General features: G+C 37.0%; 1 protein-coding gene across 1 annotated transcript; it reads right to left on the bottom strand.

The window, feature by feature from the left end:
* Positions 1-470: 470 nt before the first annotated feature.
* PIG-A (phosphatidylinositol glycan anchor biosynthesis class A) lies at positions 471-25,269 on the bottom strand. The gene is made up of 11 exons (XM_053773816.2): positions 24,644-25,269; positions 23,411-23,567; positions 20,749-20,928; positions 18,411-18,529; positions 17,893-18,008; positions 15,113-15,204; positions 12,791-12,993; positions 12,273-12,358; positions 11,474-11,660; positions 2,649-2,748; positions 471-1,976 (listed from the first exon to the last, which is right to left on the bottom strand). Exons 1-11 carry the CDS (start codon positions 24,715-24,717, stop codon positions 1,827-1,829), a joined length of 1,464 nt encoding a protein of 487 aa, XP_053629791.2. The 5' UTR covers positions 24,718-25,269; the 3' UTR covers positions 471-1,826.
* Positions 25,270-25,688: the final 419 nt, after the last annotated feature.

Raw genomic sequence — 25,688 nt, forward strand, 5'->3', positions numbered from 1 at the left:
AGTATACTATACTGTACTATCAAAACACACCAAATAGTGGGGGTAGTCATATTCTTACATTATTGGTGTTCAGTTTTCAGCCAGGGACAACAGGTCTCATCAATAATTAATACTAGTTAAGTTTTTTCTCTTATCCATGGGGAAGTGGAATAAGAATCTTTCCTCCGTAAGCCATGCGTGTTGTAAAAGTCAACTAAAATGCCGGGAACAATGGGCTAGTAACCCCTTTTCCTGTAAAGATTACTAAAAAGAATAATAAGAAGAAAATTGTTTTCTTTCTTTTTTGGGTCACCCTGCCTCGGTGGGAGACGGCCGACTTGATGAAAAAAAAAAAAAAAAAAAAAAAAAAAAAGTTTTTTCTCCAGTGTAATAAAGCTATTCTGAAGACAATATCAGTCCTTCAATATATTTACAATTAGCTGTTGCAAGTGGTTGTGTTGTGTAACAAAACTGCATTCTGAAACAAAAACTTCTATAGTCTTTGGAAGTAATATATTTCACAGTTTAGAAACAAACAATAACATATAACAATGTTTCTTTCAAAAATATTTAAAAGTTATGAGCACCACCAGTGGCTTTGCTTTATGCAGTGGATACATTCAAGGGCCATGGCAGCTATAATAATCTCAATTAGGTTAATACCTAAATTTTTCAGTCTAGGAATCTTCATTACTTATTTGTAAATTGCACTGACTGCACAGTGCAAATTTATACTACACACAGGAAAGTAGTGGAAAAAACTGGGCATTGTTTAGAAGTGAATTCACATATAGTGAACCCATATAAAGATTGGAATTTCTGGAAGACAATTTGTGACAGCAAATTTTTTTTTTGGAGAATATCACTCCATTTAGTAACAACTGATAGTGTGCAGTTGTTGTCTCCTGTGGTGCTGCTGAGGAGGGTAACTTCACTACCCTCCCTCACACATGTACTTCTCATTACCAGGTATTTGTTAAGATCACAGTATTTTCTAATGTACCAGACTGCATTATTAGAGAAAACTAAGAATTTTGGTGCTGTTTCAATGTCACTTTCATTGCTGACATGTACAAGTGCATCATATATGTACATCAATGTAGCTCACCTTTCATTTGCTTTGTGACCTCAGACTGGTAAATCATCTTAATAGATAATTCTGTGTTACTCATATCTTATCAGGATGAACCCAACTAGAAAATACATTATAAAAGGGAAGTGGCAAACCATTCATAACTCTACACCTCTACCACTGAATGTTTTGGTAATTGCCCTGGAAAACTTTAACACAAATTTTTGAAGTGGACTGTCTGTTTGAGAGTTAACATAGACATTCAGGAACACTGGTTTACACTCACTTTCTCTATCAGTTTTAGTGTCTATTGTATATAAAAAAAAATGATTCACCAGCACAAAATCTTAAATTTGCCTATTTTTTTTTTTTAGGAAATTCCAGTATTTCATAATGCTAGAAAAAATCAGCTATGACTACCTTTGCCCTGAGGTAATTTGTTCCTGCCTATGACTAAGATTGTGTCCTGGGACTTTCTAAAATCTTTCTTTCATATACACATATTTTAATTTGCTAAAGAGGATAACAGCATTAGACCAAAATACATAGTACTTAAACATAGTTTGTATAATTATCTCCATAGAGATTTGTTGTGGAATTGTAGCTCTAGCCATTTACACAGTACATACATACACACGGTAACTTTAGTTACTAACGCTGAACCAAACAGCAATTATGACATAATGTGTGCTGAATGAAAAGCCGTTTCTTTTAAAACATCACAGTCCTCCAATTGGTTGCCCGAAGAGTCTAGTACAGAATCAAATTTTATTTTTCAATTGTATCTTCTTCGAGAAACTGATGTTGTTGATTGCGTTCCATTTCCAACACACAGCCGTGAAGAATGAAAATTATTGCTCTTGCTGTGTTCTTCATTAAACAACTTTGCTGCATCTAATGGATAATCAGGTGCAATATCTATATCCTGTAAGGTTTAAAGAACTTTTGTTACTGAACAAAAATATGGAAAACCATGTGAAAAATAACTTGAATTTTGGATAAAAACAATGAGTATGAAATGAGAACATGCAGAATATAGGCAAAGTAAATAAATATACATAATAATTCAAAATCTATTTCCAATCAAGGTATTCTATGTATCTGCAACACTTAACACACAAAGCTTCAGTACACCTCATCATGTGCATTTTTTAGCAAATTTTCACCAAACAGCTCCTTTCTTGAATGTAATTACTGCTTACTTATGTATATTTTTTAAGATAGGAATGAAGTCATATTTTTGTATGAAGAGCACAGATGTAAATAGCAAAATATTTTCTTGTAATCATCAAAATATATTGTTATTAATACTCACATGCAATAGGAGTTAATTAATAGAATTAGACAAATAAAAATAATAAACTAGGAGCTAAAGGGGCCAAGTTAATGATCATGATGATATGGATGAATAATTTCTAAAGAGTAATAAGAACACAAGCTCTGTGAGACAAAGATAACACCTCCTTCATATATAACAGGAGGAAAATGAGGCATGAAGTAATGGAACAAAGACAAGCAATATAATCTTAAAAAAAAATAAAAAAAAGAAATGAATCATCATACATCAACTGAATTGCAAACAAAAAATCAGTCTCACTTTGGCTGGCCATAGTGTGTCACATATCTTGAGGAGAAGAAACTGTAGCGTTACCAGGAACATCATGAACCAACCTGCCACAATACCACATTTTTTGTACCTGTACAATAATATACAGAGAACCTGCTGAGTAAAACTAAATATGACAACCTGTCATTAACATTAATGTGGGGATAAATTTGAAAGTTATTAAAAAAAAAAAAAAGACCCTACAGGTGACAAGGAGACAGAATGGTATACAGTAGGGCCCCACTTATAGGACAGGTTAGGTTCCAGGCTACTGCTGGAAAGTGGACATTGCCAGAAAGAAGAATGCCACTTTTTTACACTAAGTGCACATAAATGCCAGACAACAAGTTTATACTAACTTACATTAAGTTAGCATAGAACTAGGCATTAAAAACACACTAAAATGTAAAATACATACATAGTACATTCAATACTTACCTTAAAATATTTGTAGTCTTAATGTAGGGCAAGAAGTGAGTAGTACTTATTTGTAGGAAGTCAGGTGTAGGTAGCCGTGGCTCCCCGTCCCAAACTTAATATACGATATTTAAAGCAGCCCAAAGAGATAAAATACATATACAGTACACTCATTATTTACCTTAAAATATGTGTAGTCTTAATGTAGGATGAGAGGTGAGTAGCATTTATTTGAAGGAAGTCTGTGTAGGAAGCCGGTACATGTAGCCCACCTGTGCTCCCCCCCACCTATATAGTTATACGATATTAAATGTGCCCCAGAGCCATATTATTACCACCAACATACCTTGTTCACTGAGTTTAATCGTTTCTAACAACTACCTTTAGATGCCATCATAAACGAATGGAGAAGTAATGAGAATTCACGCCGAGAATTGGAAACAAAAGCGGAGGGGAGTGACTGGGCCAAACGCCGATTCATACACATTTTCTCTGGTGCTGGAACAGAGAAAACGTAATGTTTTCCCTCTCCCCGGTTATCATACCTAATAATAATAATAATTATCCATGGGGAAGTGGAACAGAATTCTTCCTCCATAAGCCACGCGTGTCATAAAAGGCAACTAAAATGCCAGGGGCAAGAGGCTAGTAACCCCTTCTCCTGTATACATTACTACAGTTAAAAAGAGAAAGTTTCGTTTTTCTTTTTGGTCCATCCTGCCTTGGTGGGAAACAGCTGATTTGTTGAAATAATAATAATAATTATCCATGAGGAAGTGGAACAGAATTCTTCCTCCGTAAGCCATCCATGCCATAAGAGGCAACTAAAATGCCGGGAGCAAGGAGCTAGTGACCCCTTCTCCTGTATATATTACTAAATTTGAAAGGAGAAACTTTCGTTTTTCCTTTTGGGCCACCCCACCTCGGTGGGATACTGTTGGTATGTTGAAAGAAAGAAGAAGAAAGAATAATAATAATAATAATAATCTTTCTTTCTTTCAACACACCGGCCGTATCCCACCGAGGCGGGGTGGCCCAAAAGGAAAAACGAAAGTTTCTCCTTTTACATTTAGTAATATATACAGGAGAAGGGGTTACTAGCTCCTTGCTCCCGGCATTTTAGTCGCCTCTTACAACACGCATGGCTTACGGAGGAAGAATTCTGTTCCACTTCCCCATGGAGGTAAGAGGAAATAAACAAGAACAAGAACTAGAAAGAAAATAGAAGAAAACCCAAAGGGGTGTGTATATATATGCTTGTACATGTATGTGTAGTGTGACCTAAGTGTAAGTAGAAGTAGCAAGACATACCTGAAATCTTGCATGTGTATGAGACAGATAAAAAAAAAGACACCAGCAATCTTACCATCGTGTAAAATAATTACAGGCTTCAGCTTTACACTCACTTGGCAGGACGGTAGTACCTCCCTGGGCGGTTGCTGTCTACCAACCTACTACCTAGAATAATAATAATAATAATAATAATAATATCATATGTATGTGCTATGTAACATGTTTCTTATATAATTTTCAAGAAAATATCATGGATTAATGAAAATGTCTATATTAACGTAAAATAAGACATTTAATGTGCCCAAGAGTGATTACTATTATGTAGTACAGCCTCTTCTCACTTAATGACAGTTCTGTTCCTAAGACCACGTCGTTAAACGAATTCGTCACTAAGTGAGGGGCATACTATAATGGTAGTGAGTTTGTATCAACCATCTTTGATATTTTTTTAATGTCACCTTTGCACCATTTATGACATTTCTGGTATATTTTTAAATGTTTATACAGTAGTGTACTGTATATTGAGATAAACAGAATAGAGGAAATCAGATCTAATATACATTATTTAGATATGAATACTGGTCAGAACCATCATAAGTCCAAGGCGTCAGTAGACGAGTACGTCGCTAAGTGAAGAGAGGCTGCATTACTATGGCAAGACTAGAAGGGCACTCTTAGTGATTTTAATGTGTACCTGCACGCCAGCACAGTGTGTAGTATATTTAGGCACAGGTACAGTAAGGCCCCGCTTTACAGAGTTCTGCTAATATGGTCATTTCAAATTATGACCAAAACTCTCTATACGGCTCCCCCCATCTGACTTTCTAATACAGTCACCGTGCTCCACCCAGTTTATTTACATTTTCCATGAGCTCCATAAGCACTAAGTCTCTCAATTATGTCTGGAAACTCCAAAATTTCAAGTGTTTTTAAAAGTTATTTCAAATTTTATATATTTTTTTTTTTTTCAACAAACCGGCCGTATCCCACCAAGGCAGGGTGGCCCAAAAAGAAAAACAAAAGTTTCTCTTTTTGCATTTAGTAATATATATAGGAGAAGGGGTTACTAGCCCCTTTCTCCTGGCATTTTAGCCACCTCTGACAACATGCATGGCTCACGGAGGAAGAATTCTGTTCCACTTCCCCATGGAGGTAAGAGGAAATAAACAAGAACAAGAACTAGTAAGAAAATAGAAGAAAACCCAGAGGGGTTGTTGAGGTGGTTTGGTCATTTAGAGAGAATGGATCAAAGTAGAATGACATGGAAAGCATATAAATCTATAGGGGAAGGAAGGCGAGGTAGGGGTCATCCTCGAAAGGGTTGGAGAGAGGGGCTAAAGGTGGTTTTGTGGGCGAGGGGCTTGGACTTCCAGCAAGCGTGTGTGAGCGTGTTAGATAGGAGTGAATGGAGACAAATGGTACTTGGGACCTGACGATCTGTTGGAGTGTGAGCAGGGTAATATTTAGTGAAGGGATTCAGGGAAACCGGTTATTTTCATATAGTCGGACTTGAGTCCTGGAAATGGGAAGTACAATGCCTGCACTTTAAAGGAGGGGTTTGGGATATTGGCAGTTTGGAGGGATATGTTGTGTATCTTTATACGTATATGCTTCTAAACTGTTGTATTCTGAGCACCTCTGCAAAAACAGTGATAATGTGTGAGTGAGGTGAAAGTGTTGAATGATGATGAAAGCATTTTCTTTTTGGGGATTTTCTTTCTTTTTTGGGTCACCCCGCCTCGGTGGGAGACGGCCGACTTGTTGAAAAAAAAAAAAAAAAAAACATGTATGTGTAGTGTGACCTATGTGTAAGCAGAAGTAGCAAGATGTACCTGAAACCTTGCATGTTTATGAGACAGAAAAATGGACACCAGCAATCCTACCACCATGTAAAACAATTACAGGCTTTCGTTTTACATTCACTTGGCAGGATGGTAGTACCTCCCTGGGCGGTTGCTGTCTACCAACCTACTACCTAGAATTTTATATATACTCTGATAATTATACTTATGTATACCTGTACCTAAATCAACTTACACACTGTGCTGGCATGCAGATACACATTAACATCAGTAAGAGTGTCTTATGTCTCGAGATGCCATATTAGTAATGAAAAAAAAAAAAAAAAAAAAAAAAAAAATAATAATAATAATTAATAATAATCACTGGGTCTCATTAAATGTCATATATTACGTTAATATACAGGTCTCCCTCAACATTCGCGTTTTCAACTTTTGCGGGCTTCACACATTCGCGAATTCCCAACCACCAAATTTCCAGCTTCCAAATTCCCAGCCGCCAAATCATATTTATGTTTCCCACCACCTGCGAGTCCCTACTACCCTCCCTCCAACCCCCGCAACTGGCAGCCAGCCCTCCCACCAGTGTGGCGAGTGTTTTGTTTGTTCATTATTTGCTATTAAACTACAGTATAAATAATGTAAACCCATTCATGACTGCATATTGGAATGGCTATTCAGACAGGTATTGGACGGTGACATCATATGTTTACTCTTGAACACAGCAAAGAATCAAACATTTCTGCTACTACTAATAATAACAACAATAATAATAATAATAATAACAATAATAATGATAATAATAATAACAATAATTATAATAATAAATGCGATAGAATTGAAGAAGGAAATTGTACAAAAATACGGAGGGAGTGGTTGACACATCGTCAGTGCGACTTTGTTTATGCTGGAGTGAGCATTAGTCTCCATGCTCTTCCAAACATTTCACAATAATTCATTGTGTTTGGTGCTTGTAGATTGAGTGTGACTGGAGTGGTAGAGGCAGTGGGTGAGGCAGCAGTTGAGGCAGTGGGTGAGGCAGTGGTTGAGGAAGCAGTTGAGGCAGTGGGTGAGGCAGTGGGTGAGGCAGTGGGTGAGGCAGTGGGTGAGGCAGTAGGTGAGGCAGTAGGTGAGGCAGTGGTTGAGGCAGTGGTTGAGGCAGTGGGTGAGGCAGTGGGCGAGGCAGCGGTTGAGGCAGTGGGTGAGGCAGTGGTTGAGGAAGCGGTTGAGGCAGTGGGTGAGGCAGTGGGTGAGGCAGCAGTTGAGGCAGTGGGTGAGGCAGTGGTTGAGGCAGCGGTTGAGGCAGTGGGTGAGGCAGTGGTTGAGGCAGTGGTTGAGGCAGTGGGTGAGGCAGTGGGTGGGGCAGTGGTATTTAATAACTGCCTCACCCACTGCCTCAACCACTGCCTCACCCACTGCCTCAACCGCTGCCTCACCCACTGCCTCAACTGCTGCCTCGCCCACTGCCTCATCCACTGCCTCAACCACTGCCTCACCCACTGCCTCAACTGCTTCCTCAACCACTGCCTCACCCACTGCCTCAACTGCTGCCTCACCCACTGCCTCTACCACTCCAGTCACACTCAATCTACAAGCACTAAACACAATGAATTATTGTAAAATGTTTGGAAGAGCATGGAGACTAATGCTCACTCCAGCATAAACAAAGCCACACTGATGATGTGTCAACCACTCCCTCGTATTTTTTTACAATTTCCTTCTTCAATTCTATCTTATTTATTATTATTATTATTACTATTGTTATTATTAGCAGTAGCAGAAATATTTGATTCTTTGCTGTGTTCAAGAGTAAACATATGATGTCACCGTCTAATACCTGTCCGAATAACCATTCCAATATGCAGTCAGGAATGGGTTTACATTATTTATATTGTAGTTTAATAGCAAATAATGAACAAACAAAACACTCGCCACACTGGTGGGAGGGCTGGCTGGGAAGTTGCTGGGGTTGGAGGGAGGGTAGTAGGGACTCGTAGTGGTTGAGGAAGTGGTGGAGGCAGTGGTGGAAGCAGTGGTGGAGGAAGTGGTATTTAATAACGTACATGTTATTAAACCATAACATGTATGTATTTAGTACAATTTATGACGTTTTCCATGTATTTTATGATTGTTCATGGTTCAACAAGTTAAGGAAGCAGTATTGTATTATATTTCTCTATAATATTTTGGGGCACCAAACATTCACAATTTTTCGACATTCGCGAGGCTCTTGATCCCCTAACCCTCGCGAATGTTGAGGGAGACCTGTACACATTTTCAATAATCCATCTATGATATTTTTTTCAAAATTATATAGTAAACACGATATATAACATATAAAGATGATAAATACACCCCACAGTAGAATAAATAAACATAAACATGAGATGTGGTAGCCAAATGATTTGTATGAGTGATGCCATATCAGTAATGATAATGATAACAATCACCAACTCTCATTAAATGTTGTATATTACATTAATGTGCACATTTTCATTAATCCATGATATTTTTTTCAAAATTATGTAAAAAACACAATACATAACATATACAGATGAGAAATACACCCCACAGTACAATAAATAAACACAAATATGAGATGTGATAGCCAGACAACTTGTACGAGTGATGGCAAGAATAACGTTTTCTCTAGTCCAACATAAGAGAAAATGTGTTACTGGGTGTAACTGCAGAAAATTATTCCTTTCATATGCCTTCACTCAAAGCATCATTTCTTCTAAAAATGGTGTTACATGAGAATGGGAGTGTTCCTCTTTATTTATTCTACTGTATCAATGTAGAGACAACTTGTACACAATGTAACTTGTATGCAGCAAACCAGACGTGTTCACCTGGCTTGCTTACAAAACTCACGTATGCCTGGTTTGTTTACATAACTCCGCAAGTGTCCTCTCTCACGTACTCATTCTCTCTCTCTCTCTCTCTCTCTCATTTACTCATTTTATCTTGTTTACTCACCTCTGACCCTACATTAAGACTACAAATATTTTAAGGTAAGTAATGAGTGAACTGCATATGCATTTTATTGCTCTGGGATGCTTAAATGTCATAGAATATTGTGTGTGGGTGGGCTGGCCTGGTATGGAGCCTGGCTGGCTACCATACATACCACACCTGATTTCTTACAATAAATAAATTACCCTAGATTAAGACTACAAATATTTTAAGGTAAGTAATGAGTGTACTACATGAAAATAAATGGTATAAAATACCGACACAATGGAAACATAAACACATATGCAGTTTAATGTGATCCTTTATTGACAACGTTTCGCCCACACAGTGGGCTTTTTCAAGTCACAAACAGATCTACCTGGGGTGGAAGGTACGTGAGTATTTATAGTCAAGTTCAGAATGTTGAGGTCAGGTGGAGAATGCTGCATCTGATGATCTACCGGGTGGGGTTATAGAGTCTAAAACTTGGGCGAAACATTGTCAATAAAGGATCACATTAAACTGCATATGTGTTTATGTTTCCAGTGTACTACATGTGTATTTTACTTTTTTATTGTTTTTTAATACCTAGTTCTATTGCTAACTTAATATATGTTAGTGTAAACTTGTTATCTAGTATTTATATGCATTTATAAGTGGAAAAAAAAAGGGTGTTCCACTTTATGGCAGTAGCCTGGAACCTAACCTGTCGTATAGTGGGGCCCTACTGTACACACAAGTATAATTATCAGAGTACATATAAAATATTGTAGGTAGTAGGTTGGTAGACAGCAACCACCCAGGGAGGTACTACCATCCTGCCAAGTGAGTGTAAAATGAAAGCCTGTAATTGTTTTACATGATGGTAGGATTGCTGGTGTCTTTTTTCTGTCTCATAAACATGCAAGATTTCAGGTACGTCTTGCTACATCTACTTACACTTAGGTCACACTACACATACATGTACAAGCGTATATATAGACACCCCTTCTGGGTTTTCTTCTATTTTCTTTCTAGTTCTTGTTCTTGTTTATTTCCTCTTAATTCCATGGGAAAGTGGAACAGAATTCTTCCTCTGTAAGCCATGCGTGTTGTAAGAGGTGACTAAAATGCCAGGAGCAAGGGCCTAGTAACCCCTTCTCCTGTATAAATTACTAAATTTAAAAAGAGAAACTTTCATTTTTCTTTTTGGGCCACCCTGCCTTGGTGGGATGTGGCCGGTTTGTTGGAAAAAAAAAACATATAAAATATGCAATAACTTTAAAACACTTGAAATTCTGGAAAGTTTCCAGACATAATAGAGATGTGCACATGGAGAATGTAAACAAACTGGGTTGGGCATGCCTTATTAGATAGACAGGGAGCCGTATAGCAAGTTTTGGTCATAATTTGAAATCGCTGTATTAGGAGACTGCCATAAGGTGAAATGCCATAAAGCGGGACCCTACTGTACATTTAAACTCTAATCTAAAGTGTGATCTAGGTGAATACAAATAGGAAGCGTGTCTGTCTTGGGCTCAGAAGACAAAGGATCAGGTCTCAACCATATGTCTTATGCTGAATGACCCACATGGGTCTAGCACTTAACATGAATTATTATCATCATCATCATCATCTAAAATACTTGAGCTTGAGGAATTATCATTTACTCTGGTCCTATGAATAGCTTTCAACTAAGCCTCTTCCATCCTACTTCATAAATCTTGCAACATCGTATTTTTTTCAAGACTAGAAAATTGGTCAGAGAAACCAAAAAATGTTGCAATAAATAAAAGAAATATTCTCCATAGGAAAGTGAAACAGAATTCTTCCTCCGTAAGCCATGCGTGTTGTAAGAGGCAACTAAAATGTAGAGAGCAAGGGGCTAGTAACCCCTTCTCCTATATACATTACTAATGTTAAACAGAGAAACTTTTGTTTTTCTTTTTGGGCCATCCTGCCTTGGTGAGATACGGCTGGTTTATTGAAAAAAACAAAAAAAATATGATCATAACAATGATGTACATTTTAAAGAAACTATGACTTATTTACTAAAAACTAAACTTCATTGTTTATAAATTGAATACTGTGCATAAATGATGACCATATTAACTGTGGTATATGACATTATTAAATATCACAGAGCAGAATAGAGCCAGCAGTGATTTTGGTGCATAAAGAGAGGATACTTATGACATATTAACTGAGGTGAGGCAAGATAAATATTCACTAAATATTTTGCATAAGGAAAATTTTATATTTCACAAACTACAAGCAATGAAAAGATTTAATTTTATCAGTAGACAGTACTCATTAGGCTATTAATATACTCATGACCAAAATTTGCAAAATGCAGCAGTAAATTAAGAATACCTTGGTATACGTTGAAAGAGATCAGCACTCGACTCTTCCTGATGAACTCTGTTATATACGACTTCTGTCCTCTGTACTACATCTGACCACAGATATATATTTTTCATCTCACTGTGCATTACCCACGGATCAAGTCGTTTCCCATTTATCTCCATTTCAATGGCCAATTCCAGTTTCTGAGTCAGGCCTACAATTAGTAAGAATTATATCTGCAAGTTAATTTAAGCATAAGAAATATTGGATAACAAAGGGAATTGAGTAGACATTAGCAAGGAACAGAGACAGCACCAAGGGGGAGACAAAAAAATCCATTATCCCCCAATACCCCCTAAATAAATTAATTAAAAAACTGCAATAAGACAAGTCTCCTCACCCTCTCTTCCAACCAGATTGCAACCCCTAATTCTGAGAGAAGCCTCACTTCTTTTAATTTATTTTCAATAAATTCCATAAAATTTTAAATAGTAATCATCTGTTTCTACCTGTCTAAAAAAATCAAACCAAACATGGTGAAATTCATGCTGTGACAATTATATACATATACATTTATGAAGGAATTCAAAGAAACTGGTTAACTAAACTTGAGTCTTGGAGGTGGAAAGGACAGTGTCTGCACTCTGAAACAGGGGTGAGGATGCTACAGTTTGGAGGACCATGTGAACTGTGATTCTCAACACACTTCTGGCAAGACAGTGACTGAATGAATGATGATGAATGTATTTCCTATTTTCCTGTTTTGGGTCACCCTACCTCAGTGGGAAATGGCCAATGTTAAAAAAATACTACAAGTTTTACTCACTTTGCACAGTTGGATGAGCAAGAAGAATAAGGTGAGATGGCAGAACCTCTGGGATGCCACCAACATTTGTACTCACAACTTGCAACCTATTAGATGTAAACAACAATCTAAGTCTTTCGTATGAAAAAAATCAATATTTAACCTGAAAATACTCACCAGATACAATAAATAAAACAAAAAGAAAAGTTAGTAATATTTTGTAGTTTTATGAGCTTATTTGTAAAATGCACCATTTATTCTTAAAATCAAAACTAAATATACTATTGTATATGACATGTCATTCATGTAGAGTGGTAAACAGATGCTTAGTCAAGGATAAAACATGTTTATTAGAATTAGCAGTGGTTTTAAAAGATACTTTATAGTGGAAAATCTGAATTAGTTTAGCGATTCTAAAAACATATAAAATCACAATACCAAGTACACCAATAGGATTAGAAAACTAGCAGTAAAATAACAAACTTGAAAAATATTCACATCATTATCTCATTATTGAACAAATAAAAACAATTACTAACCCTGAGCAAACAGCTTCACAGATAGCTATACAGAAAGCTTCAGTAAGTGAAGTATTCAAAAAGATGTGTCCCTTGACAAGTACACCATGAACTTCAGCATGAGGTACGGCTCCAAGGAATTTAAGTCGTTCATTTCCCACTTCATCTTGAACTTCTTCGAGAATACTCTTTTTTGGTCCATCACCTCCAATTATGAAATTTACCTGGTCAAAATACAATAATCCTGATGTAACACATAAAATATTGTAATGAATATTCTTATCACATTTGCACAGAAACTCCTCTGAGTATGTCAGTGCCGTAAACAGCTCTGCATCCTCTAGAGGAGAAAAGACTAAGAACTCATTTTCCCTATCTTTTTCCCACCCAATGAAATGATGACACTAGAGTGTGTCTTGTTCTAGTGGCTTTCCTTTGTTCCTAACAATATTTTATTACATATAAGCTACATTATCTCTGTACTGCATAAAAGAAATAAAGAAGCTGAATATGAATTTGAATAATCTTCATATCATTAGCACTTCATGACTCAAAACAAATTCTTTACCTGCTTCCACCGTAAAAATTTATGTGGAAGAATAATGAATCCAAATGTACACTAAAGAGAAAAGCAAGAAAAGAGGAAAAGTGATAAAAAAATGAGAAATGAAAATGCAGCATATTTCTTCAATTTGGAGAGCAAATGACAGAACAAATTTGAAGATGACCTCCAGATCAAATAGTGTACATAATTTTCAACAACAGTGGTTTCCAACGAAGGCAGCATGACCCAAATAAATAAACATTCACCATCCCTCATCCTACAGCTGTCCTACCAAAAGTGGAAGGACATCACAATTTGAATGATCCACCAAACTGCAACATCTTCATGCATTCTTCAGTAATATATATAGAGTAGACCGTTATATTACACGGTAGCTACGTTCCTGAAAATGCCATGTTAGGTAGATCCGTGTTAGATGAACTGAAGAGCTTATGGGAAAAATAGGGTTACATTCCTGGGAGCCCCAAAAAACCCAAACAACTTTTTTTTAGACCTCTAGATCTTACAAAAATAAAAGTGAATATGCAATTATAGTTCACTGTTGTTTTAAAAAGAGAAACTTTCACTTTTCTTTTTGGGCCACCCTGCCTTGGTGGGATACGGCCGATTTGTTGAAAAAACAAAAAAAAGTTCACTGTTGTGATGTATTATGTTGTTTTTACTGCTTAAGACTACAAATGCAATAGAAAGAATAGTATTTCTTACCTTAAATTGTGGGTGCTGGTGTTTGTGGATGATTGTGAAGAGTGTGGAGAGTTATGCTGTGGCCCTACTGGGCTGAGGTGGATGGTAGAGGTTCTGGTACTGAAGTCGATGGTGGTACTGGAGTGTGCATAAATTCTGTAATGGATTTCAGTTCTATTTTACCCTGCAGTACATTATACAACTGATGGTAGGGCATCAGCTGCTCTAGACACCGTTTCAGGGTCCTTTTCAGTGAAAAAATCCAACTTTAAGTCAGTCAATTCAGTCAGTAAATCAGTCAAGTCAGTTAGTAAATCAATCAAGTCAGTCAGTCAGTAAATCAGTCAGTCAGTTATTCATCACACAAATTTATATATTTACCTCATTCTTTTTAATTGCACAGTGATGCTTCATTATGGCCACAGGCTATCTCTTGTCTAATATCTCTATTTTCTTCAATAACTCTAAGACTTAAATGCAACACTGGTATGCCTACTCGGTGCCATGATTGCTTGGCAGATACGTGATATGGTAATTAAAAGATCAAAACACAATTCACAAACACAGCTAGCTCCTAAGACAGAATGGGACTGAACACATATTCACAAAGGCTGGGATGGTAGTGGCGGGAGTGTCGGGGGTGGCAGGGTATGGTGGGAGGTCTCCTTCACTGACCCACAACAAGGCAGCAGCTTGAGCTGGGGAAATTTTTTCTGCGCCCACAAATGGAACCATGAAAGGTTAATTTTACAAAGTGTTCTATGAAATTGTGCCGCAATTTTTCAATAGTGCACTGACCAAAACGTGGCAAAAAATCCGTGTAATATAATGGTCTACTGTACTACAATATGTCTTAATCTCAATTATACAGTGTTCTAACAATTTCTGGATACCTAATAAATAATAAAAGACTGCTCTTAGAACCTTGCCCAAACACTAGCAGTATTAGTTGGCAAATGATGGTATGCTTCTTCTGAGTTCTTCAATTTAATTTAAACTGGCTATGTGTTACTGAGATGTACTTTAACAAGCGCATGATAATTGCTTAAATGGGTGACTTGCAGAAAGTCATTCAGAAAAGAGAACACACCAACCTGAGGGTACCGATGACATATGTGCCTTATTACTGCTGGTTGCAGATCCACTCCCTTCCTGTACTGCAAACGACTCATCACGATGACATTGACTGAAAACACGAGGGGCCATTACTCAATTAAAATTTCTATTTGTCTATGTAGGATTTTTGATGCACAAAGCCTGTTCTTTAGAAATAGGAAATGATCCAATATTAGCTAATCACACAATAAATACGATTATCTGTAAAACTATGCGAAAGCTAATTAAATAAATGTAACTATTAACTACCTAGGTAGTAGGATGGTAGACAGCAGTCACTCAGGGAGCTACTACCGTTCTGCCAAGTAAGTGTAAAACGGAAGCCTGTAGTTGTACGTGATGGTAGGATTGGTGGTGTCTTTTATGACTTATAACATACAAGATTTCAGGTACATCTTGCTACACTTACACTTAGGTCACACTACACATGCATGTACAAGCATATATGACCTCTTCTCACTTAACGACAGAGTTCCGTTCCTAATACCCCGTCGATAATCGAATTCGTCACTAAACAAGGAGCATACTATAATGATAGTGGGTTTATGTCAACCATCTCTGATATTGCTTTAATGTCACCCTTGCACCGTTTATAATATTTTTAGTATATTTTTAACCCTTTGACTGCCGCAACCCCAAATCCTGAAGTGTCTCCTGATGTCGAAAAATTTTTGGAAAAAAAAAAAAAATTTTTTTTTCTTATGAAATGATAGAGAATCTTTTCCTGGTGGTAATGACACCAAAAGTGCGAAATTTGATTGAAAACTTAGGGAATTACGCTCCCACGAAGTCAGTGATCTTGGCGATATATATGCATTGGCGATTTTGCCGACTTTGAACCCTATTTTCGGCCAATTCCATTCTTCCAGTCGACCAAACTCATAGCTATTTCTTTAGAGCTCCATCTTTTCTATCAATTGAGTACAAGAAACCACCCATTTACCAATTTCAACTACCCAATAAAGTGGTCAGAAATTGGCAATTTGGCCAATTTCATGCAAATTAAAAAAGATGCCAATTTCAAAATAGGGTCCAGAATAAACAATGCAAACATTCTTGACACTAAAATAACATATCCTCTATTCATTAGTCACGTCTCCAGGCCCCTCCTATATTACCCTTGCTTTCTATTTTGATTTTTTATTCATACAAAAAATAGAAGATTTAGTGTTATGCAGACTACTGCATTATTGTAAAAATGGTATAAATAATATCAGTGCACTAGTGAAAGAATATCAGACTCCCCAGTTGACGTGTATTGGACGTGTGGTGTGATTTGCTTACTCTTGAACATTGGTAAAAATCAAACATTTCCGCTACTTTGAGCTCAATTTCAAGGTCGTTTTCATCGTGAAATTAATCAAAATCATCTCTATTTTTGTAATATGTTTTCCATTCTATCAAATGAGACCAAGAGAACGAGAATACAACCATAAATACTATACGAAAATACACCTCAAAGTCGGCGTATTTTTCTCTCATTATGCACTGCATGCTGTAGGATTTTTTTATAAAGTGCACACTGACCACACAGACCCATTTTCTCACATGTGGACCTATCAGTTTTCTCCTGCTTGATTTGAAGCCGCTAGAATTATTGAGTATATATACGTCCTAAACACTGGCTCGTAAGACGTATGTATATATGGCCAAAACAGTCAAAGGGTTAAATGTTTATACAGTAGTGTACAGTATACTGTAATAAACAGGATAGAGGAAATCAGCTCTAATATACATTATTTAGGTATGCACACTGGTCAGAGAGCACGTCGTAAGTCCGAGTCTGTAAACGAGTATGTCGCTAAGTGAGGAGAGGCTGTATATACACACACACCCCTCTGGGATTTCTTACTACAAGTTGGCCATCACTAATCTGGCAATCAGTTATCCGGTTCCATCAGTAATCCGGCACTAATTTCAGCTAGCATAATTTCAAATTTCATCATTATACTGACTCAAATTCCATCATTATACTGACTCAGATATTGTGCAGATAGTTGTAAATCCACAGCAGCAAGCCAGTGGAGGAGAAAGCAGTAATGAAAATGAGGAAGATGTAGCAGAAAGAGTCTCTACTGATAGGTTAATTAAGTGTATTCTAACCTAACCACTCTGTAATCTGGCAAACTTACTAAACCGGCACACTACAGGTCCCAATGATGCTGGATTAGTGATGGCCAACCTGTAGTTTGTGTTCCTATTTCCTTTTATCTCCATGGGGAAGTGGAACAATTCTTCCTCCGTAAGCTATGTGTATCGTAAGAGGCAACTAAAATGCCAGGGGCAAGGGGCTAGTAATCCCTTCTCCTGTATATGTTACTACAGTTATGAAGAGAAAGTTTTCTTTTTCTTTTTGGGCCACCCTGCCTTGGTGGGATATGGCTGGTTTATTGAAAGAAGAACTATTAACTAAAAAAATCTGCCTTGAACAATAAGCATTTTGTCAGATAAATTTACCTGCACTGTAAGTCACTATTCATATACATGTACTATGTTATAGGCAAAGAGCAACTGTGACAGCAGATCCCACTTTATAATAGATTCATTATCTTTCAAGCTAGCACCTCTTCTGAGCTCCAGCATTTACCTCTTCATCAGCTCAAATCTTGAAACACATTTAGCAACTAAAGAAACAACACACAACTACGTACTTTATTTTTAAGATTTAATTAAAATCATTCTTGGTGCATATTCCCAGCACTAAAAATATAAAAAATAATGATAATAAATTTTATTTTTTACAATAAAAGTCCCTTACTTTTGTCCTTTGGTCTTTGTGATGGATCAGGCTTAAAAATGTGCGAATCCAGGGCATTAGGTATGACTGATACTTTCTCTTGATCTACATTAGCTCTCAGAACAGTGTTTTCTTTCCTGTGTGAATTGTTTTAAAATTGATAACAGAAGTTGAACAGATAAACCTCATATAAATGTCCTAAAAATAACCTAGTTTTATTAGAACATTTTTATAGAACTATATTTTTGTAGGACATTTTAACATTTGTAGTTCTTTATCATTCAGGAACAACAAATTTTTTTTTTGGAAAGTGACTCATTTGTGAAGTAAGCAAAAGTCAGTAACTTTTAATTGCAAATGACAAATAAATAAAGCAACAATACAATGAAGATATTACTATGCATCCTCATTTGTGTAAGAAATTTTTAAAAAAATATCCCAGAAGGTGACACGATCGGTGAAGTTCTAATGCCTAACAATTACTGAATTATACAATTCACATGAAGTTAAGAACAGAAATAATGAGTGTAATTTCTCACCCTACATATGACACACAAATGCAGTGATTAACATCAGCCAGAGAAAGTGCAAGGAAGTTGTTGGTCACAATGGCAGACATGTCGGCAAAGCCAAAAAGTGAATGATCCGTAAACACACTCTGCAAGAGTTAAAGAGTTTGATATGAATTTATTTTTGACCCACCAGCCATATCCCACTGAGGTAGGGTGACCCCAAAGAAAAGAAGAAATACACTCACTGTCACTCATTCATTCATAGTCTTGTAAGGTGTTTGCTGTTCACAGGTCAGATGGCCTTCTGAACTGTGATATTCTCATCCCTCCCAGAGTGCAGGTACTGTATTTCCCACCACCAGGATTCAAGTTGGATAACTGGTTTCCCTGAATCCTTTCATAAATGCCTCCTTGCTCACACTCCACTAGCACAAGTCACAAAAACCATTTGCCTCTGCTATCTAATGGGTTCACACAAGCCTGTTGTTAATAATTTGTCAGGGGAACTCCCATGATGACACACACTGTGGTTCAGATTAATATGAAGTATAAAGGCCAAATAATTAATAACTTTAATATACAAGAGAAAAGTAAATTACATATGAACATATAAAGGAGACACAGGAAAATACAGCCTTGCCTCACTTAATGACGGAGTTCCATTCCTATGATCATGTCAGTAAATGAATTCATCGCTAAGTGAGGGGCATACTATAATGATAGTGGGTGTGTATGTCAACCATCTTTGATACTGTTTTAATGTCACCTTTGCATCATTTATAACATTTCTGGTATACAGTGGAACCTTGGTACTCGAACAGTTCCGTAATCAAACAATTCGGCATTTGAACGTTTTGTTCGTTAAACAAATCGCTCAGTAGTCGACCGTTTGCTCAGCACTTGACCAAACAAACACAACCTGCCAGAACTTCGCTGTAAACTATTTCGTGTTTCTTAACATTTTTTGGTGTTTCTTTTATATTATTTGTATAAATAAGTCACCATGGGGCTTAAGAGGGTTAGTGATAACAGCCAGCCAAAAAGAAAACTGGCTGAAAAAAATTTGTTCTGTACTCGAACAGATCGGCACTCAAACAGCCTTCTGGAACCAATTAAGTTCAAGCGCTGAGGTTCCACTGTATTTTTAAATGTTTATACAGTTGTGTACTGTATTTTGTAGTAAACAGAATAGAGGAAATCAGCTCTATTATACATTATTTAGTTATGCATATTGGTCAGAGAGCCTGTCGTAAGTCTGAGCTGTCGGTAAATGAGTACACTGATAAGTGAGGAGAGGCTGTATTGTATTTGATTTACCTGTTTCATATAAAAATGTGATAACATAGGTGAATTTCATGTATATTATCCTCTTACATACAGTATAACACAAGATTCAATATGTCTCACATCAGTAACAGTGACTATATCTTTTTCACCTCAAAAATACAGTATTCAGATGTGCCTTTAACAAAAAATCTCCAAATGTACATTTCTTAAGGCATTCTGTGATCTTGAAATGCAGTCATGACAAAATATTTGCTCACTCTATTACTATTTAACTGGTCATCTTATTCCTTCATACTCACATTCAGTCTCTCTCTTTTCCTTAATTTAAGGCACAGTAATTATTTTGTGCATCTGATCGCCTGAGTTATTTTTATTTACTTTTTGTTTTTTTTAAGACAGTAATAAGTGCATGAGTCTACATACCAAACATGATCTCTTCCTCATTTAAAATATGTCAATCCTTTTACTAGTATAATAAAATTTATGCCTGAAAATGCAACATTAGGTAAAAATAATAACAGACTTGTGCAAGTGTGTTAGAAGTCAGAGGAGGCAAGTGGTTTTTATGATTTGACAGTACTGTTGTAAATCTATACGCTCTTGCACTACCATCCACAGGATAACTATAGGGTGCACAATAAACTAGACACCTTGGTAGCAAAATCTAATTTGGTGGAGTGTAAGGAAAGTAACATTTATGAAGAGATTCAGGGAAACTGGTTAGTCAGACTTGAGTCTTGGAGGTGGGAACAACTGTGCCTGCACTCTGATGGAAGGGTGGGGATGGTGCAGTTCAGAGGGTCATCTGAGCTGTGACGTCAGTATCCTTCTGGGAAGACAGTGACTGAATGGAGGAGAGTGAGAGTGTTTCTTCTTTTCTTGAGTAATCATACCTCAGGGGAGATGGCCAGCGCATTAAAAAATAAATAAAAAATAATAATACAAAAATAATTTCAATAATAATAACAATAATAATAATAATAATAATAATAATAATAATAATAATAATAATAATAATAATAATAATAATAATAATAATAATAATAATAATAATAATAATAAAAGAAATGCATGGTACCTTAAGTCCCATGGCCCTTGCCAGATTCATAGCTTCATGTGCCATGGTTGAAAAGGCCGAGTGACCGTGAACTATGGTGACCCTCTCACGCAAAAAAATATTGCGTAAAAGTGGGATAGATGTGATGAAGGTGGGAAGAACTGACTGGCTGTAAAATGTCTGCATTGGGAGGTAGTATACCTGGAATTAAAGATAATGCTTTGAAATTTCTTATAGCAAGGTTAAATGATCCTACATATTTAATGACTATTTCTTAATTGTAAAGTCAAATTTTACCCAAGCATTTCTGTCATGAGTTACAGTATAAAAGACATTTATTCCAATGCAAATTTTGGCTTCGTCTGTTATGAATCCTTCAGTTTAAATATGAATGCCATTTACATTTTTTCCCTATGAGCCCTATGGCATTCTGGTCAAGTCATACTGCCACCCCCTCACTCAATAATAGTGAGCAATTTCTAACCTCATGATAGAGTACGGTAATAGAATAAAGACTATGTATAATTTGAAGGCAAAAAAAAGACCAACTTCTCTAGCATCCTTCTGAAAGTGATACTATTATGACTGTTGACCAGCATGAAACATCACAGGGTTTATCAGCAATGTTTACGATGATGTCATAAGCAAAATGTGCCTCTTTTTTGAACTATACTCATAAAACAAGCCAGGCAATGTCACAAAGAATCCTGACTATACTCACTGCTGACTTCACAAGCTCAATGCCAGTGAAGTATTTATCAAATAAAAGTATCCAGCATAAACCATCTACAGCTCATGGCACTGATAAACAATGTCAGAATGAATTTCCTCATTTTGTCAAAGAACAGGATTTAACTTCCAAACTTCCAAGCAAATTTATAATTATCACAGACAAGATATGATTACTCTGGAGAGGAACTGTACAACATTTTCGAGTGAAAGATATCAAGAAGAGGTTAACAAACTACAGTACTTTCCACTGTTTAGTCTCAAGGCCTTACCACAGCCTAATTTCTGAAACATTTTGAGTGTGAAACTGAAAACAATGCAAGAAAACCTAACTCCCTGAAGACTTCAAGATTCTGGTGCCACTTTTCAACTGTTTAGCTATTTTTTACTTCTAAACTTCCCATAGACTTGGAATTTTATGGCATTATTTACTTTTGGGATGTCATTAGTGTCTTTCCAAGAATGAACTGGATTGCCAGTTAGCATCCTCACCTGATAATTCTGGAGATGCTACACCATCCTTCACACTTCATCCAAGAGTGGTGATTAACATACAGTACACTGGCTAGACCTCACATACATTAAACACCATAATTTAGAGCACCAATATGTTTGTAACACCTCCAAAATCAACAACTGATGAATAATTCATCAGGATAGATATTCACACCTTTTCACATGACAAAATGCCAAACTTGTCATCAAAGAAATAGCTGGAGCCAGATGCATAGAAACTGGTCTTTAATTAGTACACAGAATACCACTGAACAAAACCAAACTGCATTTAGCTTAGCTAGATCACTGGCTCACATCATACTACAGGAACATTCTTGGCAGTAAGGTTACACAGATTAAGATAAGATTTGTTTGGAGTTTTAACCTGGAGGGTTTGTCACCCGAGATAACCCAAGAGTCAGTGAATCTTCGAGGACTGCCTGTCTTATTTCCATTAGGGTCCTTCAATCTTGTCCCCCAGGATGCAACCCATACCAGTCAACTAACACCCAGGTACCTATATGCTGCTAGGTGAACAGGGACAACAGCTGTAAGGAAACATGCCCAGTGTTTCTACTCGGCTGGGGATTGAACCACAGACACTCAGTATGTGAAACGAGATCATTGCTCAATAGACCTCTTGCAGTGCTCTGCTGGCCCAAGATTCATCATGCTCCAATGATTTCACGTATATGAGTATATATATCCTAGGTAGTAGGCTAGTAGACAGCAACCGCCCAGGGAGGTACTACCGTCCTGCCAAGTGAGTGTAAAACGAAAGCCTGTAATTGTTTTACATGATGGTAGGATTGCTGGTGTCTTTTGTCTGTCTGATAAACATGCAAGTTTTCATGTATGTCTTGCTACTTCTACTTACACTTAGGTCACACTACACATACATGTACAAGCATATATATACACACACCCCTCTGGGTTTTCTTCTATTTTCTTTCTAGTTCTTGTTCTTGTTTATTTCCTCTTATCTCCATGGGGAAGTGGAACAGAATTCTTCCTCCGCAAGCCATGCGTGTTGTAAGATGCAACTAAAATGCCGGGAGCAAGGGGCTAGTAACCCCTTCTCATGTATATATAGCATTACTAAATGTAAAGGGAGAAACTTTCGTTTTTCCTTTTGGGCCACCCTGCCTCGGTGGGATATGGCCGGTGTGTTGAAAGAAAGAAAAGAGTATATATATGTGTGTGCACTTGTCATCTTCTGTATGACTTGATAAGTCTTAACAGACTAAAACGGTATCCCAATAAAAACAAGTTCTGCAGAGTATATTTTTTCTTCAGTATTACTCTTAATTCTTATGCATTTAGGGCCGCATGAATGCCTGGTGTCAGCCAAAACTAAAAAGTACAAAAAAAAAAATCTTAATATTAATTATTATTGTGTTACACAGCAACCCTGAATATATCAATAAAACACACCAAGGAATAAAAACAAGACTATTACCTTGAGTCCATTGGTCATGTAACGAATTCCTCTCCTATCCCCATATATGTGTGTGACAACAATGACCTTGTGTCCACGACGAAGAAGACACTGTGAAAGCTGAAAGAGATGCTCCTCAACTCCTCCAACATTTGGGTAGAAGAAATCGGACACCATGCTGAGGAGTAATGTACAGTGGTAAAAATTAAAACTATCATTATATTCATTGAGAAATGGTAATTCCTTCGGGGTCACACAGTGTCTAGGGAACTGGAGGTAACCAGATTGATCCAAGGAAGGGGAGGGAATGTCCAATTCCTTTGATCAAGAGCAATTCAACATAAACGTGGCCCACATTAATCAAAATACAACTATAAATGAAAAAGAAAAACAGATTTAATAGCATAATACATATATACTGCATAACACTGGAGATGATATTAATGAATTCTGCATAACTTAAAGTTAGGGATAGTATAAATCAAATATATTATGGAAATATTAATGTAAAAATACATTAGTGATTATATAACTAGTAACAAGTTCTTTTCATCAAAATCCTTCAATATTTTTCAATATTTTAGAAAGTGTGTGGAACTAAATTCTATTTTTACCATATGTTCCTTATGTTAGTTAACACTACATAAGATTAAATGATGAATTTCAGGAACACAACCCACATTGTAACTGATGGTCCACTGTATTTATTTATATCCACATAACCCTGAATATAATGCCAGGAGCAACTACTATGACCACCATGGTGGCTCGTGGCTCAGTGGTAGCACCATCGCCTCACAAATGAAGGAAAAAGGTTCAAATCTAAGGCAGGTGGAGACACTGGACATGTTTCCTTACATCTGTTGTCCCTTTCACGTAGCAGTAAACAGATAAGATTTATTTGGATTTTTAATCCGGAGGGTTAACCACCCACGATAACCCAAGAAAGTCAGTGCATCATCGAGGGCTGTGTCTTATTTCCATTGGGATCCTTTAATCTTGTCCCCCAGGATGCGACCCATAAGTCGATTAACACCCGGGTACCGACTTACTGCTGGGTGAACAGGGAACATAAGGTGCAAGGAAACATGCCCAACATTTCCACCCATACCGAGGACTGAACCATGGACACCGAAGTGTTAGCTGTTCATTCTCGATCACATCCTGGGAACCATTCTGCCTGGCATTCTTGGGCTACCCTACATTACTAACTCTTGGTTGTTAATACCTAATAAATGGATTCTTCTCACTAACCAAATAACATGTCTTATTCTTTTTTCCTTCGCTTCCATAAAGGAACGTTCTGATCGTTCTTTTTTATGGTCCATGGTACGTGCTTGAAGTTTTTTCTTTCGACTACACAATTTGAGGTCGGGTGTCGTGTGTCAGTGTTGGTGGGCAGGATTGTGTGTGATCACCGGGTGTAGGGTAAGCTTTTGTGTGATCACTGGATGTGGAATAAGCTTTTGTGTGATCACTGGATGTGGAATAAGCTTTTCTGTGATCACTGGATGTAGGTTCTTCCTCACGGAAAGTGAAGTTGACACACAAAAAAAACTTTCTCTCAAGCTGTGGTGCAGTGTGCGTGTAGGTTTGCTCTGAATGGCCGTGATCACTTGTGTATTTGGAATTTAAGAGCCACCACAACGTAAATTTGATGTTGCTCTTCCCTTTTCTTGTTCTTCTCCTCGTTGGGTTTTTAAGGGCTAATGACAGCTCGTGTGTCCTTGCTGCTATTGTTATGGTTGAAAGGGTCACCACTGAGTAAGCTGTATATTGTTTCTTGTGTAAATAAGTTTATTTAGGTAAGAAAATACATAAATACAGATTACACAACTTATTGTACATAGTAACGTATGTATAGATTATCTAGGATAACCCAAAAAAGTCAAGCAAAGTGATTTATTTCCATTGATAATGGTATTGGTGGTGTTGGGGTTGTTAAGGGCTTCCAAGTCGTACGAATTATTGAGCCCTTCCTCCTGGGAGTAGAGGAAAAAAAGATACTATCCAAATATGGGGAAAGGAATGAAGAAGGAAATAAAATAGCCTACGGAAAGAGAAACGGGAACATGAAATTTTCCATGTTAAATCAAGTAAAGCTCAGGCCTAAACACCGGCAGAGGGCCACTCCACCTTCAGTTGCATCGGTCTCTATCTCCCGGTGGACTGGTAAGAAAAACTGCCAAAAATCTAATGATAATTAAAAAAGAAGCAAGAGTTCCTTCCTGAAACAGAAACGGGAGCTAACGTTTCCATTTACATCAGGTGAACCTACTAGCCTGAACACCGGCAATGT

The sequence above is a fragment of the Cherax quadricarinatus genome, chromosome 7 (genome assembly GCF_038502225.1).
Source record: "Cherax quadricarinatus isolate ZL_2023a chromosome 7, ASM3850222v1, whole genome shotgun sequence".
Lineage (NCBI taxonomy): Eukaryota > Metazoa > Arthropoda > Malacostraca > Decapoda > Parastacidae > Cherax > Cherax quadricarinatus.

Excerpts from the sequence above, each read along its gene's own strand:
- PIG-A (XM_053773816.2), bottom strand. The coding sequence starts at position 24,717 with ATGGACCATAAAAAAGAACGATCAGAACGTTCCTTTATGGAAGCGAAG. Across the intron at positions 18,009-18,410 it reads ATTTGTGTGTCATATGTAGG|GAAAGAAAACACTGTTCTGA; the intron begins GTGAGAAATTAC and ends CAATTCACACAG. Across the intron at positions 15,205-17,892 it reads ACAAAGACCAAAGGACAAAA|TCAATGTCATCGTGATGAGT; the intron begins GTAAGGGACTTT and ends TCGTGTTTTCAG.